The sequence below is a fragment of the Oncorhynchus mykiss genome, chromosome 17, assembly GCF_013265735.2.
Source record: "Oncorhynchus mykiss isolate Arlee chromosome 17, USDA_OmykA_1.1, whole genome shotgun sequence".
NCBI classification, from domain to species: domain Eukaryota; kingdom Metazoa; phylum Chordata; class Actinopteri; order Salmoniformes; family Salmonidae; genus Oncorhynchus; species Oncorhynchus mykiss.
In genome coordinates, this window is record NC_048581.1 from 58,225,205 (window position 1) to 58,244,219 (window position 19,015).

At 42.7% G+C, this 19,015-nt stretch overlaps 1 protein-coding gene across 50 annotated transcripts in view; it reads left to right on the forward strand.

The window, feature by feature from the left end:
• Positions 1-19,015, forward strand: part of LOC110494220 (gastrula zinc finger protein XlCGF57.1) — a 52,344-nt gene that overhangs the window by 28,123 nt on the left and 5,206 nt on the right. For 49 of the 50 annotated variants that reach the window (XM_036950284.1, XM_021569068.2, XM_021569078.2 and 46 more), the window contains one exon: positions 613-4,077. In XM_036950284.1, coding sequence (XP_036806179.1) covers positions 613-786 — 174 coding nt within the window. In that variant the 3' untranslated portion in view covers positions 787-4,077. Of the gene's footprint in view, positions 1-612; positions 4,078-19,015 lie in introns of those variants that run through there. The other variant, XR_005037024.1, reaches the window with a different exon arrangement.

Genomic DNA, 19,015 nt, shown 5'->3' on the forward strand with positions numbered 1-19,015 from the left:
TTAGGCACACACACACACCCAGGCATGTACACATACACACACACGGCCGCCCGCATTGGAAAGATACCTTCTCAGTGTGAGCAGTACCAGCACATAACAGAACACGCCTTACGTGCTGGTACTGAGGAACGCATGCACACGTGGACCCACATGGAAATGTCCTCTTACGTCACAAAACATCTGTCGCAGGGTGAGCAGTGCCAGCTCATAGCAGACTGTTATCACAGAAGCACACATACATACTGATACAGGCACGCATCATACCTATGCAGCACTTGTAGCAAAGATGTGCCCTACCAGGTTAGAAAAGTTATTTTTGAGGGCGAGCAGTGCCATCACGTAAGATAACGTATCTCACTGGTGATGCACACAGTGACACATACCAACACAAACAGATGCCTGCCCGTGTCAGTGTTCTCCGTACTAGCAGTGCCAGCAGGTAAGATAATGTGTGCACGTACTCTGACAGGCGCACACGAGCCTCCATGCACGAGAAAGTCCCATTTGACCAAACAGACACAGTGGGTTTAGTTGTATTGGGCATGTGTCCACACACTCATCTGTTTTTTTAAATGAATGCTGAATAAATCCTTCTCTATGTTTGTGTTGTAGAACTTCTCGCGGACGGACCGGCTGCTTCGACATCGACGGCTGTGCCAGGGCAGGGGTGTGGCCAAGGTGGAGAACCAGCCGTGCTGCGAGCCCCGCCCTTACTCCCAGGAGCCCCCGCCCGCTCCACCAACTTGGAGCCCCCTGCACCCCCCTCCTGGTCGGCTGGCTGTCTGACTGACATTCCCCCCACCCCCATCGTCCCTCCATACACTTACACACATACACGACTACCACCTCCACAGAGAGACAGGACTTGCCACAGGGTCTTTGTCACGCAGCCCTGCGCTCAGTGGCCACACTCTGGCAAAGACTGATCCTGCAGCTCCAGTCCTGAGGTTACTATGACAGAGGGACAAATACAGGTAACTGACAAAATAAAGGAAACACTTGAGTAAATGAGGGATACAAAGTATATTGAAAGCAGGTGCTTCCACACAGGTTTGGTTCCTGACTTAATTAACATGCCATCATGCTTAGGGTCATGTGTGAAAATGCTCAGTTGTCCCTTATTTTAGCTCCTATGACTAGAAGGAGAGATCTGTGGCTTTGAAACGAGTCTCAAAGGTGCATAGGGGTTTAAAGTGTGTGTGTGTGTGTCTCAGTCACCAGATCTCAACCCAATTGAACACTTACGGGAGATTCTGGAGCGGCGCCCGAGAGAGTTTTTTCCTCCACCGTCAACAAAACACCAAATGATGGAATTTTTTGTGAAAGAACAGTGTCGCATCCCTGCACTAGAGTTCATGTAGAATCCATGCCACGGTGTTTTGAAGCTGCTCTGGCTCGTGGTGGCACAATGCCCTATTAAGACACTTTATGTTGGTGTTTCCTTTATTTTAGCAGTTACCTGTTTTTATTTGTTGTGTTTTGTCGTCTTTTGAGAGCGAGTTTCCTTCGATAGTTAGTCTAGTTTGTTCTTAATATATCAGATCCTTTCTCAAAGTTAAGTTTTGTATTATTTAGGTTTATTGTTTGTGCACTTGGTGGTACTCTTGGGGAGGGTGGGGTTACTGTTTGTCGTTACAACCTGGTAATGATGAATGTGTGTGTGTGTGTGTGTGTGTGTGTGTATATATATATATATATATATATATATATACATGAATATATAACAATATACAACAGAGGATGTCTGTGGAAAATGTAGAACATGTAGTTTGTGAAAGGGGGGAAAAGGGAGAAGTTGTCAGACTGGTACAGGTGTCAGAACTGTTAAAGAAAAAGGGGTTCCATATAGTTAATTTAGGACGGTATAAGCAAGTGGAGGACGTCCTAACAGGTCAAAGGTGAAGGGTCAGGTCAGAGGATGTTTTATTGGATAGAGGATGTGCTGATGACTCAGGAAGTGGCACAGACAGGATGACGGCGTTACCAATTCCCATTACACCCTTTAACGGTGTACGTATGTACAGAGGTCTATGTGAGAAGATCGCAGGCTCTTTCACGCTCAGTTCCATTACAGATGTACGTGGAAAACAACGGCACAAGATGGCAGCTTCAGCAAGTCCCATTACTTTGTGTTTGTACAGATCCTCATGTTGAGAGGATAGCAGGAGGTATACAAAATCTTGTGGCCTTAGAGCGTGCTTATTTTTTATATGTTTTGTATTTTATTCATTTGCCTTTTTGTTTTTTGAATTAATGGTTTAATTATTATTATACGATTATAAGGACGAGCCACTGCCTTTTACAAGCGGGGTATATTTTTCCAAAGCTGTCAACCTTATAGAACACTGCTTACTGCAATGGCACTATAAGGCATAGGCTTATAGTGCCATTGGCAAATCCTTCCTCTGTTCTTTGAGATAATTGATATAGTGCTGGTTATTATTGTTAATAATGTAACCCCTTGTGTAATCATTCAGTAACCCTGGGAGTTTGACAATTCCAGTGAGATGCTAATAGTGCTAATATCAGTCAGGCAGTGCTTTGGCCAGCTACAGGCCATATCGATCATTTTGTCATAGCTAAATCAGCAATTGCTTCACTACACACTAACAAATGCCTTTTCCTGAGTTATGTGGGGTATGTGTGTGTATAAAGGATTTGTGTTATGTTCTTTCTGGGGTTAGCCTTAACCCAAATAAGATCTGACTCTTAAATAATCAATGTAGTGCTAAATGATATTGTAATGAATGACTCTGTAACATGTAACAAACTTTTAAACATGTCTGTGGTTTACCCCCTCTAATTGTAATGGTTACAGAGCACGGAGATGCTCTAGTTAATGTCTACCTACTCTGACATTTTATCTATTTCTATGTGGGTTAGTCAGTGGGTCTGTTGGCGGTGTTCCCCAGCAGCCTGTCTGGACTAGTAGAGCAGCCTAGGAGAGGCTCTCTGAAACTTGGCCCTGAGGACTCCCTGTGTGTGCTGGACTTCACTTCAACCGAATCATTGAATTTAATTCATGTTTCTCTATATCACCATGCTACTACTGTTAGTGAAACAATGTACCTTTGTTTATTTAGTAATACCGTATGTATATTCCAGAAATGTTGCGATGTACAGTCGGCAGTAGTTAAGAGATTGAACTGTTCAATTATGCCTGAGTGATTTAGAGGATGCCATCCAGCAAACACAGGTGCCTCCTAGTACCAGGGTTAAGAGACTCCAGCTTACTGTATGATTTGGCAAGCCCATTCCCTAAGAAATGTGGGGGAAATGCCACCAGTGACCACGACTGCCCACCAGTGAGGCCGTAGGGCAAGGCGGGTTGCCATGAACTTTTAAATCCCTATGTTCTTGTCTTTTTAAGTATTGTTATCAATCTTATGGTGAAAATGCAATAGAATCTCTTTTGTCTGATCAGTTAATACAGTGAAATGTTTTTTTCTTCTAAGCATCAGACAAAGGATGGAGCGATTTAGAGAAGAGCTCTTCTCTCTTCCCCATCGCATTTGACGATTCTGTTAATGTTTCAAGGACCTTTTTTTATTTTATTTCTGAAAGTATTGTAAACACTGGAGTGATAAAAACAAAAGACAAAAAAACATGGAATATGGATATTTTTCTTTTTTAAATCAGTACTAGATTTTAGTCTTTAGACAGAGCCTCTTACTCCTCAACTTGACAAAGAAGATGGACAGAACCATTTGGATCAGTACTGTGTTGAGAGCCCAGGGCATCTAGTAATTTAAACATTTAGAGGTGGTAGTACCTCAAGACAATGACTGTTTTCATACAAATCCCCTTCTATTTGTAGTAAATGATATTGCTAGAGGTAAGCAACAGCATCTACAGTAGCTATCACAGGTTAGCCTTTTATTTTTCTCTGTTAGTCTTGCATGCAGTTCTGGTCCTCCAGTTAAGATGGGATCTTATATTGATTATTCTTTTGTGTAGGCAAAATAAGTGCATCAAAAATAAATGAAATAAACCTTGTGATCCAGTTAGTTTTAATTGTATGGAGTAAGGGGAGAGGCTTCTTACCATTATGCTGAAATAAAAAGACTTTGTAAAAGACGTGAGTTTTGTGTCTGTTTTTAATCCCAACAGTCCTGTCTAGGATCGATGGCGTGATGGTGAGTGTATGCATATGTGTCCTCAGGGGGGTGCCAAAGTTGAGAGGAAATATGAGATGAACACAGAATGATTATCAGGAATCTACAATATGACACTGACTAGCCTGAGTCCCGGTATGTGCTATCATGTCAACTTGTCACTTGGTGTCATGCCAAGCATGTTTGGCTTGACAATGAGCAATGGACTTGGCAAGAGCACAAACCTGACCTGGGACCCGGGTAATATGGCACCACTGTCTGGATAGAATAATTTGTTCTTTGGTGTTTTATTGAAACATTGCTATGCTTAGTTATATACTCTTCATTGGGCCTGATATAATAAAAAAAAACATTGATGCTGGTCCTAAAATGTAACTGGGATGACTTGTGGCGTCCTCTAGAGAGCCTATACCAAGCAGTAGTTGGTGTTCATGTGTTGGCATGAATTCGAAAGGCATAGTTGATATAACTGCAACCCATTTCTTGTCAAATTAAATGGCCCGCCTTGGGTTCAATTAAACCGTGTTTGTGATCAGGAAGTTATTTTTGAATGTATTTCCCCAGAAACACTGACCTTGGTCCTTCACCCCACATCCCCCTCAAACAATCAACACCTGCAGAGGAGGGCTGAACATAATGAGATGGCAGGGAGGAGGAGAAGAACTGAAGCAGGGAGTTAGTCAGGGGTGTCCTACTCAAAGGTCTGTTTATTCACCTTCATTTTGATAGGGAGTCACTGCTGAGACCAAAGTCTCCCAGATGAGCCCTGTTTTTCTTTTCATTTTTTTCCCTCATTTAACCTTTAACTAGGCAAGTCCGTTAAGAACAACTTATTTACAATGACGGCCTAGGAACAGTGGGTTAACTGTCTTGTTCAGGGGCAAAATGACAGATTTTGTACCTTGTCAGCTCGGGGATTCAATCTTGCAACATTTTGATTACTAGTCCAATGCTCTAACTACTAGGCTACGCTGCCGCATTGATATGGAGTTGATCCCTCCTTTGCTGCCAAAACAGCCTCCACTCTTCTGGGAAGGCGTTCCACTAAATGTTGGATCATTGCTGCGGGAACTTGCTTCCATTCAGCCACGAGCATTAGTGAAGTCGGCACTGATGTTGGGCGATTAGGTCTGGCTCGCAGTCTGGGTTCCAATTCATCCCAAAGGTTTTCGATGGGGTTGAGGTCAGGGTTCTGTAGGCCAGTCAAGTTCTTCTGCACCAAACTCAACAAACCGTTTCTGTATGGACCTCGCTTTGTGCACGGGGGCATTGTCCTGCTGAAAGAGGAAAGGGCCTTCCCCAAACTGTTGCCACAAAGGTGGAAGCACAGAATCGTCTACAATGTATGCTGTAGCATTAAGATTTCCCTTCACTGGAACTAAGGAGCCTAGCCCGAACCATGAAAAACAGCCCCAGACCATTGCTCCTTTTCCACCATACAGTTGGCACTGGCAATTCAGGCAAGTAGCGTTCTCCTGGTATCTGCCAAACCCAGATTTGCCAGAGGGTGAAGCGTGATTCCTCACTCCAGAGAACTCGTTTCCACTGCTCTAGAGTCCAATGGTGGCGAGCTTTACACCACTCCAGCCAATGCTTGGCATTGTGCATGATGATCTTATGCTTGTGTGCGGCTGCTCGGCCATGGAAACCCATTTCATGAAACTACCGACGAACAGTTATTGTGCTGACGTTGCTTCCGGAGGCATTTTGGAACTTGTTAATGAGTGTTGCAACAGAGAATGTTTATGCGCTTCAGCACTTGGCGGTCCCGCTCTGTGAGCTTGTGTGGCCTACCACTTCGCGGTTGAGCCGTTGTTGCTCCTAGACATTTCCACTTCACAATAACAGCACTTACAGTTGACCGGGGCAGCTCTAGCAGGGCAGAAATTTGACAAACTGACTTGTTGGAAAGGTGGCATCCTATGACAGTGCCAAGTTGAAAGTCATTGAGCTCTTCAGTAAGGACATTCTACTGCCAATGTTTGTCTATGGAGATTGAATTGCTGTGTGCTCGATTTTATACACCTGTCAGCAACGGGTGTGGCTGAAATAGCTGAATCAACTCATTTGAAGGGGTGTCCACATACTTTTGTATATATAGTGTATATTATGTCCTGGGAATGCCCCCAACATCCAATTTAATGGTCCTTATTGTACGGTGCTGTGATAAAGTATGTGTGCAGAAGGTTACTCCAGAAAATTCCATAATATTCAGGATAGTGTTGAGTTAACTTTCAACAAAGAAGGTTAGTTGGGGAAAATGTATTTGTTTCCATGGTTCATTCGAGATCTAACTTAAATGATCTTGCTAACTCATTGATCCTGCTTTCTGGAATACCCCTGAGGCCACACCTTTCTTTGTTTCCTTCTCAAGGATATCTTAAGCCTCTCCACCTCAGTTGACCTCAACACTGACTGCAATGCTTTCAGACTTTTGGGATTGTAATGAAACCAGCTCACTGAGGCATCACTCATAGAGGGCACTCCCTCTCTCTATATCTCTCTCTATCCCTTTGTCTCTCCCTTTCTCGTGGGTTCAGCCATACACTGTAATTTACAGCACCCTGGAGCTCTGAGCACTTAACACAGAGCCTTCCTGATTAAGGGGAGAGTATGTCTGCTGATAGGGGGGAAGGGTGTGTGTGTCTTTTCATAAAGCAGCCCACTGGGTACAGATGTCAATTCAACGTCTATTCCACGTTGGTTCAATGTAATTTAATTGAAAGGATGTGGAAACAATGTTGATTCAAACAGTGTGTGCCCAGTGGGAGGTGTCTGGGTATTGTTTTTAGAGGTTCGCTAAATAACAGACACCTGGTAAGGTAGCATGACAGTTTGGTTGGACATTTGGCATATTGCCGTGGGGAAGATTCTAGAACTTTGATCAAGCTTTTATTTATCTATTCTCATGGACCTTTCAGACGTTTCTGAAATTAGAAAGGGTTAAACCCTCCTTTCCTTTCCCAATGGTCGAGCCAGGATCCCTCACTGTCATAAATCATGAGTCATTCTTTAAAAGCACCTCAGACCCAGACACCCCACCCCTCTTCCCACCATGAGGTCCAGGGGTGGCCTCTCATTTAGTGGTTAATTAATAAATTAATCAGAAGCTCTGTAACTGCAGTGATTGGCCCTAGGTCATCTATCACGGTATCACCATGGTTACTGTCTGTGGTAATTAAAGATTATATTTAAGCTCGTCGATACATGTCCTGGAGGGGTCTGTGGCTTCATGACAGCATTTACACACACTCACAAAAAGACACAGATAAAAACATGTTAGTTGTAAATTCTCCAAACATTATGAGAGAGTAGAAAGCTATCTGGTCCATTTCACAAATGGGTGAAATGAGATAGGAAGAGATTGTGGAATTTGATGAGAGAGAAAGTCAAGCCACAAAGGCCCAGAAGATCTAGGCCAAAGATCATGTTGACTTAAAAGGAAACAGAACGGCGCTCGGTCATATGGACATACAGTGTGATCCTACATTATCACCCTTGAAAAGAGGAGCAAAAATGACTACAAAATAAATCATTAAATTACTGAGCTATATTGCTAAAAAAAAGAAGGGGAAATTAGATAATTTTATATTAATACAATTGCTTAGAGAAAGAGATTTAGTTTAACAAGGCAGGGGTCAAAATTATTGACACTCCTGTTTTCAATACATTTTGATACCTTACCTTGCGAGGATAATGGCACTGAGCCTTTTTCTAAAATGTTGTAGTTGTTGGAAAACACATTGGGAGGGATCTTAGGCCGGCAGCATACTACCCTGCATCCAGGTTTGGTCCTGGTCAGTCCCTGGATGGGAGACCAGATGCTGCTGGAAGTGGTGTTGAAGGGCCAGCACTCTTTCCTCTGGACTAAAAAATGCCCCAGGGCAGTGATTGGGGACATTGCCCTGTGTAGAGTGCAGTCTTTCGGATCGGGATGTGAAACGGGTGTCTTGACTCTCTGTGGTCAGTAAAGATCCCATGGCACTTATCGTAACAGTAGAGGTGTTAACCCCGGTCTCCTGACTAAATTCCCAATCTGGACCTCATACCATCATGACCACCTAATCGGCCCCAGCTGCCAATTGGCTCATTCATACCCCCTCTTCTCCTCTGTAACTATTCCCCAGGTCGTTGCTTTAAATGAGAATGTCAGTCAACTTACCTTAATATCCTTAATACCATTAGTCTGCACTTATGGACTGCTACTCTTCAATTCAAACCGCAGGTTTTCAATGGGTTTCAAGTCCGGAGACTGAGATGGCCACAGCAACATTTTGATTCTGTGGTCAATGAACTATTTCTTTGTGGATTTTGATGTGTGCTTGGGGTTATTGTCTTGCTGCCAAGTTTCACCACCATATTTTATGGTAGGTATTGGGTTCTTCTCTGCTTATGCATTCTCATTTCGACACCAAACTGATGCCAAACCCACCACTGGTGGGTGGAGCTCTTTTCATGGCATCTTACCAAAGCACTTTTTCCATTCCATGTGCCAATGCCGTTAAACAAACTACAGGCGTTTACATTTGTTGGATGACATGAGAATAGAGTTCTTTGGCCAACAATACCAGTGGTGGGTTTGGTGTCAAAATGAGAATTCATGAGCATGGTTGTGGATCTTTGATGTTATGGGGCTATTTTGCTTCCACTGGTCCTGGGGCCCTTGTTATGGTCAACGGCATCATGACCTTTACCCAGCACCAGGACATTTTAGCCAAAAACCTGGTTGCCTCTGCCAGAAGGCTGAAACTTGGACGCAAGTAGATCTTTCATCAAGACAATAACCCCAAGCACACATCAAAATCCACAAATAACATTTTTATTGGCCACAAAATCAACATTCTGCAAAGGCCATCTCCCATCATTGAAACATTGAAAACCTGTGGTTTGAATTGAAGATGGCAGTCAATAAGTGCAGACAAAGGATATCAATGATCTGGTAGGATTCTGTATGGAGGAATGGTAAAATATCCCTCCCAATGTGTTCTCCAACTCATAAAACCTTTTAGAAAAAGGCTCAGTGTCATTATCCTCGCAGGGTGAGGTATTGAAAATAGGCGTGTCAATAATTTTGACCCCAACCTCTTTTAGAGAGAAAATGCATTACTTGTTAACCAAAATATCTTTCTCTGATCAATTGTATTAGTGTAAAATAATGTCATTTCCCTTTTTTTTTTGCATACAACATAGCTCAGTATTTGAATTCTTTATTTTATACAGTAATTTTTGCTCATCTTTATCAAGGGTGTCAATCATTTCATACCCCACTGTATATCAACAACCAACCACTCTGTGCCTGATCTAGAAAAGACTTATGAGTGTCAGCTTGTTTACTCAGCAGTGACATAGTGGATTGGTGAGAGAACCCTCTGAGTTATCTTAAAGTGAGCGTGCATTAGCTTCAACTTCAACCATGATTTAGACTGGTCAACACTAGTGTATGGAGGGGGAGCAGAGAGGTCAGCTTAATGGAGAACTGTAACTTCACATGCTTTTAAAAGCCGTGTAAATTCCTAACTGAAGGGAAAATGACACCCCTTGCTGCTTTTTCCATGTGTTGTAGAGCTTGAAAAACGACTGCCTTAACACCACCTACTTACTGGGGAACTAATGTTATTGCCTCTAATACTGTCTGCTACCCCAACTACTAGTCCCATTGTGTCTGTGATTAAGGCTAGCTGCTGTATGATTGGCTAATCATGAGCTGGAACTAAATGTTGTTTAATTACCCACACATACCAAAATGTATGCAAGCATGATTCTAAGTCTCTTTGGACATAGGTGTCTGCTAAATGGCATATATTATATCATATTGTATTGTGGTTCCTGATTGCTTCCCTGCAGTATTGAAACCATGATATCATAGCCAATGCATGTTCATCATGTTGTTATATTTGCCATTTACTAGGACAACGTAAGAGAGCAGGCACTTTCACTGATAGACCTCTTAGCAATTCTTTCAGCTGAGATTAGTCTAATAAAAAGTTGTAAATCAAAATGAATATTGTAAAAAATAATAGTCTGCAGCATCATCGTTTATTAAACCATAAATCGATGGTAAACGGGGTGAATCTCTGAATGAGAATGAGGGTCGTCTTCTCATGGTTAGCGCAATCCAGGATCCTTGGGACGACCCTAAACCCTAACATTAACTCCTACCGTTACCCTAACCTTAACCCTTACTTCAACCATTTTAAATGCCATCTTAATGGGTGTCCCGTGTGGCACAGTTGGTAAGAGCATGGTGCTTGCAATTCCATGGTTGTTGGTTTGATTCCAATGGAGGACAAGTATTAAAATGTAAGTTGCTCTGGATAAGTGACTTACAATATTGTAACCCTGAACAAGCACACCTGATTTGAGTGTATTTTATTTTTACAGGGACATGGTACATTAATCAACGTTTCAGTAAAAGTGCCGGTTTTAGCCAGCCGGCTAATTTTCATCTGCAGTCCCTGGGCAGGTTATTAAAAACAATTACAATATAGACAATCATTAAGCAGTGAGCACACGCAGAGCAACATAGGACAAGCAAGACATAGCATACAGACAGAGCAACATAGGACAAGCAAGACATAGCATACAGACAGAGCAACATAGGACAAGCAAGACGTAGCATACAGACAGAGCAACATAGGACAAGCAAGACGTAGCATACAGACAGAGCAACATAGGACAAGCAAGACGTAGCATACAGACAGAGCAACATAGGACAAGCAAGACGTAGCATACAGACAGAGCAACATAGAACAAAAAGCAGCAAGACAAAATTCATAAAAGCAACAAAGTGTTTCCACACCTCACAAGCAACAGACAACATGGAAAGCGGCAATACACAGCTAGGGATTATGTTCACAAATCTGATTGACCTTTAGCCATGTATTCACACATTTTGTGAAAGTGTGATAGGTGGTGCAGTTATGTGTGTCTGATGGCAATGTATTCCAGACATGGGAAGCTCTCACAGAGAAAGCGGATTTACTAAAGGTGCTTTTCCTTAAGGGAACTATACAGTCACCTCTCATGGCAGACCTTGTGGATCTGCTGCCATATGTTTGGGTTTTCTGTTTAACAAAAATACTGAGTGGAGGGGGAGCCAGGCCATTTAGGATCTTGAATACAAGACATGCATCGGTGTATTGCACAAGATTTTCCCCAACTCAGGAGCTCATGCTTTCTGAGGATGTAACAGTGATAATGGCTATTGGGCTTCCTATCAAGCACTTTGAGAGCCTGTTTGTAGACAGACTGAATAGGTTTTAATGTTGTACAGAAAGCTTGGGCCCAACTAGTCAAGCAGTCTGTTAAGTGGGGGAGTATCATAGATTTGAAGTACAGTTTTGCTACCTCTGTAGTCAAACAATTTCGTATAAATCGGAAATTAGCTAGGTTGAATTTGGTTATCTGAATGACCTTTTTCACATGCTTTTTAAAAGAGGTTGGAATCAAGTATGATGCCAAGGTACTTAAAACATCTAGTTCAGTTCATCTGAACAGTTCATCTGGTTCAGTAGCATCTGTTGCCCTCTTTGTGAAGAACATGCAAACAGTTTTTTTCACATTGAGATGCAAACACGAGTCACTGAGCCACTTTGTAACCTGGACCATTGCAGTAGTGAGTTCTTGTGCAGCTTGTTGTTTGCTCTTTGCATGCATATATATCACTGTATCATCTGCATACATTTGAACTTCAGACCCAGTACAGGCAGAAGGCAGATCATTAATGTACAGGCTGAACAGGAGGGGCCCCAGTATTGACCCTTGGGGCACGCCCACATCATAGCTAAGAGTGGGCGACAGCTCATTGCTCACTCTGACACACTGAGTTCTGCCTTCAAGGTATGATTTCATCCATCTCAAGGCATCGGGGGAAAAGTTGAACTTGGACAATTTTGTGATGAGAATCTCATGGTTAACAGTATCAAAAGCCTTCCTTAGGTCCAGAAACACAGCCCCAACAACGCCCCCTTTGTCCGTCTTGGACTTCACATTTTCCAGAAGAAAGCAGTTGGCCGTTTCTGTGGAGTGTTTCACTCTGAAGCCAAACTGCATGGAGTGTAATGTGAAGGAGCTATTGTTGAGGTGGGCAATCAGTTGTTCTGCTACACACTTTTCAACAACCTTTGACACCACAGGTAGTATACTAATGGGCCTGTAGTTACTCATGTCAGCAGGGTCGCCCGATTTAAAGATGGCCGTTATTATGGCCGACTTCCATACTCTTGGAAACACCCCGAGACCAATAGACGTGTTGGTGACCTTAATAATGGGGCCAACGAGTGACTCTTTGTAGTTTTTAAGAAAGGTAGAGTCCAGCCCAAACACATTTTTGGCTTTAGAGTTCTTTAGTGAGCTAATCACCTTGTTCACCTTTGACTTAGAAACCTCCCTTATGATGAAGACAGGTTGAGTGTCATTCACTAGCACTGAGCCCAAGAAACAAGTGGAGGGGTTCTGTGTCAGTACCCTGAATGAGTCAATAAAGTAGGAATTGAAGGTTATTGCTATTTCGATTGCATCCTGTGTTAGATTGTTATTCACCATGATTTCTAGTCTTTTTGCAGTGTTACTATGGTCTTTCACTGTTAACTTTATTAGATACTCCAAAGTCAATTTAGAATTTCCCTTTGCTTCACCAATTATGTTAATAAAAAAGTTTGCCTTGGCCTGTCTGATTTCTTTAATCACCTTATTTCTCAACATGGTAAACCTACGTCTGTCATGCTCCAATTTGGATCTTAGGGCTATTTTTAGAGCATAATCTCGTTCTTTCATCAATTTCCAGATTTCTTCATTTAGCCAAGGAAGAGTTCTCTTTTGGCCAGGTTTGGATTTTATTTTCTATAGGAAACCATTTATTGTAGTCTGGATTGTGGATAGAAAAACCTGACTATCAGCTTTCACGTCTGTATGGGACAAGCGATCATTCCAGTTAATTCCCTTAATTGCGTTTTCAAAATAGTTTAATTCACTCTTAGGTATTCTTAGTTGATCCGGCTTTCTAACAGTAGAGAGGTTAAACCTGCTCTTAGACAGCTTTCTGGCTATAAGTGTCAGATTATGATCAGATAGCCCAGTAACCATATTGAATGATTTAGTCACTCTCTCTGGTTTATTACTGAACACCAAATCAATCTGTGTTTTAGAGCAACAAGTCACCCTGGTTGGTCCTTTAACTAGCTGTGTAAGGTCAAAGGGATCCGTTTGAGGGTTTTCCTACAAGACTTGTCTTCATAATTAATGTTAAAATCTCCCATTAAGATGACCTCTTTCCCAAAATCACATTCCCTAAGCATGCTATTAAACTGATCAAAAAACACACTTTTGGTGGAAGGTGGCCTATACATTACAATAAGGGTAAAAGACATTTGGGGAGACAGTGTAACGTTCAGGCCAATACATTGTAGTTCATTATCACATGACCACTCAATTTGTTTATATCGGATATGTTCTTTAATGTAAATCATCAGACCCCCTCCTCTTCCTTCAATCCTGTCTCTCCTGAAAACATTGTAGCCAGGCACAATCAAAGCAGCACATGGAGGGTTTTATGGAGCCGTGTCTCTGAGAGGCAGAGGAAGTCGAGGTTGGAGGTTGGATTCAACTTGTCATCTAATCATCAAGCCCTCAGTGAGCTGAATTAGTTGTGTTTTTCCAGGGCTACAATAACAAGGTGTACTGGAGGACCGGGGTTGAGAAACACTGTGCTAAATGACTAAAATGTCAATGTAAAATGGATGATGTCAGAGTTGGGATATCCCAAGGATTCTGTTAAGACTTTTCCTTCTCATAGGATGGTGAAAAACATCAGCCATTTTGGGTGGGACTACTCAATTTCAGCAGCTGCGTCAGGCACAAAATGGTGCTGATGTTGGGCCATTTTAGTTGTCTATCCAATGTTAGCATACCTAAACCATGTTAACTTGAAGCTTACAATGAACATACAGTACGTGTAGGTATATGTGGGTGTATATTTTCATGTATTGATTACTGTGAAGTTCCTTGATCTTCTCCACTAAAGGTTGGACAGAGGTAAACTATGGACATTGGACCTTTCCTCCCTCCTCACTGCTGACAGGTTGGAGATACTTGACTCACATGTGAAGTGGAGGTACATCGTAAAAATCACTTAACTGATAGACATGATGGGTTCAGGCTTGGACAGGTCCATTACCACTGTGGCCCCGGTATCAATCTGGAGCTGATTTGGCCTCTGTCAGTCCTACCGTCAGTCAGGGCTCCTGGTCAATGAGGGGCTCCATTGTCTCCCAATTGAAGTCCTACTTTGTCCTTCGAGCAAGATTGGCAATTCACAGAACTAACTGTTTCTCTACTGGACCTCATGTCAGAATGTATGAATAGACTAAGGCCCATGGTGGTTAGTGTGAACAGGGAGAAGGAAGGAGAAATAGAGAGAATCATGAGAAAACAAAAAGAGAATTACTTGACACATTGGAAAGAATTTACAAAAATGATATTTGGCCCTAAACAGAGAGTACACAGTGGCAGAATGCCTGACCGCTGTCTGAGCCTAAACTAAGGAAATCTTTGACTATGTACAGACTCAGTGAGCATAGCCTTGCTATTTAGAAAGGCCGCTGAAGGCAGACCTGGCTCTCAAGAGAAGACAGGCTATGTGCACACTGCCCACAAAATGAGGTGGAAACTGAGCTGCATTTCCTAACCTCCTGCCAAATGTATGACCATATTAGAGACACATATTTCCCTCAGATTACACAGACCCACAAACAATTAAAAAACAAATCAAATTTTGATAAACTCCCATATCTATTGGGTGAAAAACCACAGTGTGCAATTACATCAGGACAACCAGTGAAGAACAAACACCATTGTAAATGCACCTATATTTATGTTGATTTATTTTTCAGTTTGTACTTTGTACTAACTATTTGCACATCATTACAACACTGTATATATACATAATATGATATATGAAATGTCTTCATTTTTTGGGGGAACTTTTGTGAGTGTAATGTCTACGGTTGACTTTAATATATATTTCACTTGCTTTGGCAATGTAAACATATGTTTCCCATGTCAATAAAGCTCCTTAAAATTGACATTGAAAATAAATTGAGAGAGCGAGCGGGGGATATATGTCTACAGAAACAGACGAATGGAGGAAAAGATACACACTGACAGGCAAATGGATCGTTGCTAAACTGAAGAGAGTTAGAGACAGAACAGAAAGATAATCTGACCAACAGACAGATAGAAAAGGGAGTAAAAGTGACGTTTGGCAGTTTTCTCCTGTTGATCAGCGATGCGACGCGGTCATTCACAGCGCACCACATCCATATGATATGTCATACACTGCCTGGCTGCCCACGGAAAGATGGCTCTGGGCTGGAAGGCAGCAGGAGGGAGGAAAGGAGTGGGAGGATAAACTGGATAATGGAATCAGAGGGAAGGAGAGGAGAAGAACAGAGGCGTTCAAACTCAGAGTGCATCATGGGTAATACACAATGACCTGAAGAAGATCCTTGCAGGGTCGAAACGTTAAAGGTGCGTGGAGGAGCTTATAAGTGTGCGGGGCTCTATTTCTTTTATACCAACTTTTTTCGTCCCTGCACCCCACTAAAGGATATGCGTTTGATTACACTTTAATACACACTGTACCGCCTCCACTCCCCCGAGTCATAAAACCTGGCGCTCATCTCTACCTCTATAAAACACGCAGTGCAGTTTCACGCCTTCTTTTCTCCCTCATTTCAATTTCTAGCTTATTATTATTTTTTTAAAATAGGAACAAAGGCATTTTAGTATAGAAGGGAAACTCCTGTAATGTAAGGCCAGAAACAGTTAATGCACAAGGATTGACTGTAGAATATAACATGAGACTGAAAACCCTACTCTTGTAGAGGTATAAAGGCAGTATGAAAACCACATCCTGGGGCAGAGGTGTCAAACTCATTCCACGGAGAGCCGAATGTCTGCGGGTTTTTGTTTTTTCCTTTCAATTAAGACCCAGACAACCATATGAGGGGAGTTCCTTATTAATTAGTGACCTTAATTCATCCATCAAGCACAAGGGTGGTGCGAAAAACACGCAGAACTAGCCCTCCGTGGAATGAGTTTGAGTTGTGTCCTAGGGGATTCTGAGTGGTGCGTGACTTCAACAAAGGCTATAGGAAAAGAACATAATAACAGACTGGAAAATACAGCAACGCATGCTGCTCCTCTCTCTCTCTTTCTTGCTGTCTGCCTTTCTGTCTCTCTCCATCTCTTTCTCTCCTCTCGTCCTCAGTCTTGACTCAGGCATACCACACAACACCCTCCCCGCTCCCCTCCCCCAGGGACGCAGGTTTTACGACAGTAACTTGACACTGCTCCTGTGTCCTATCACAGACAAGGCCGTAATTCACATCAAAGGCAGGCGGCAGCGAATCGTAGTGCAGCAATAAATTTGCTTGTCATACGAGGACCAATGAGGGGCAAGCTTTAAATCACTTCTGTCAGCTTGGCGGCCAATAGCGTGGCAATAGCAGTAAATCTGTCTGAGAGGTGGGGGGTGGGCTCTGTTAATGGGTACTGCATTGCTGCTGGGGAATCCACAGGGAGCAGGATGAGGGGGATGGAGGGGTGGAGAAAAGAGAGTGGCTTTAAGAGGAGAAACATACAGGGAAATGGCAGTGTTTTTTTGTTGTCTTCCTCTTCTTCCCTTGGCTGTGTTAGAGTCCCACGAAAACAGATCTCTGGGCATGGAGCCAGAGAGAGGAGGCATTTATGACAGAAACAATCCTGAGCATGTGACCATCGAGTAGGAAGACCCAGTAGACCAGCCACATCGAAGCGGCAGTCTTCACCTTGTATAACATCCAAGAACACATCCACAATCATATACAAGATGTGACCATAAACCCATCACTATTTTCTGTTTGATCACACAAAGATCATGTAATACAGCTCACTGGATCATGACTATAACAAGAACAGTTTCTGTTCAACATTAGTTGGCCACCATCTCCTAATCAGTGACATAACTACTGTTTTTTGATCATTTACTAGTGAACAGACATAACAAACTCCAACCAACCATAATCCCAATTGGGTGAGTAAATAACATAATGCCATATACAACAAAAACAGTATAAATGCAATGGAATAATGGCAGTGTAGCCTTGAGTTTTATACACCAAACCCATAATGATGAATATAAATTCCAGTCTTTAATCCTTGAGGCCCATATGTTCTAGTTTCATGTCTCGGAGTCACACTTGATGCAGGGAATTCCTTTCCTCTGGGTTCCCAGACTCGGGGTGTGGTGCAGCTATGCAGCGCCACAGGAGTTCAGAAAGCATTACTCTGACATTATGCCCCCAAAAATGTTGATTTTGAGTGTGACTGATATGTGTAGACATCAGGCATGGTATCATTGTCATCGTATGTCTATGTATGATCTCTCTTTCTCGATCTTTCAAACTAATGGAAATGTATATTTTCCTGCCCCGCTATGTCTAATAGTAAATTACTTTTCCCTCTGTCTCTCCAGCAGCTCCTGCAATACACTGGGTGGAATAGGGAACAACTGGCCAGTTTGCTTGCTATTCCCTCTTGTCTAACCAACTTGTACATCTGCAACCTCACACCATTACAAGCAAGTACATTTACATGCAATGCGACCACAGATGAGATTTGAGAGTAATTTATGTTCACATTACTACTTGCGGTATTGCTACACGTTTTTCTGTAGAATTGGGGCGCCTGGTGGCTCGAGTGGTAAGTTATAGCCGTGGAACGAGTGGAGGGAGGGAGTTGAGGGAGGGGGGAACGTTGTGGTGATAGTGTTGTTTTTGGCTGTCTCTCCGTCCCAGGGCCCGAATTGACAGTGAGAATCTGTAAACAACAAGAAACAGCCACAGTCATAAAGCACAGTTTAAACTGCGGGGAGAAGCTGCATATCGGCCCCAGGCCCACGTCTCATAAAAACTACACAGGTACGTACACACGCACGCACGCACGCACGCACGCTCACACACACACACACACACACACACACACACACACACACACACACACACACACACACACACACACACACACACACACACACACACACACACACACACACACACACACACACACACACACACACACACACACACACACAATCCCTGTGTGACAACAACCGTTATGCTGTGGCATTATGGTCGCCCACACTGCTACACAATCCCATTTCACCCTGCTCTCACGCACGCACGCACGCACACACACACACACGCAAGCAATCCCTGTTTGACGACAACCATTATACGTTGACTTTGAACATTAAGATTGCCCACACTGCTACACAATCCCAGAATCCCATTTCATCCTGCTTTCACACACGCACACACACCTCCGGGTTTGTTTATGCAAAACACATCCCCTAACGACTGTCTTTCTCTCCCCTTTATCACATGCCTTGGGTTTGCACAGCTTCCAGGGCCATAATAACAGCAACACAGATGGGAGCAGAATGCAATCAGGCAGACTCCTGCTCCAATATCCCTGATAGCAGTGTGGCTATTCAATCATCTCGTTTCGACTAATGGTGGTGGATCCGATGATGTCAACCAAAATCCTTGATTTATTTGGCTTTGCAAATGAGCTAAGATTAACGAAGATCTATGCCGCCACACTTTTCACTGTTCGACACTGAATCAAGGTGTAGGATCACTGAATCAGTGTAGAATCACTGAATCAAAGTGTAGGATCACTGAATCAATGTGTAGAATCACTGATCAATGTGTAGGATCACTGAATTGTTTAATAGTATATAGTGCAGGTGACACTAGTTTAAATGGTAAATGTATATTTAAGCACAAGCTTTTTTCCATGAGTTTACACAAGCAGAAGTCAAGATTTGAAAGTGGGACAATAACAGACGGATGCAAACA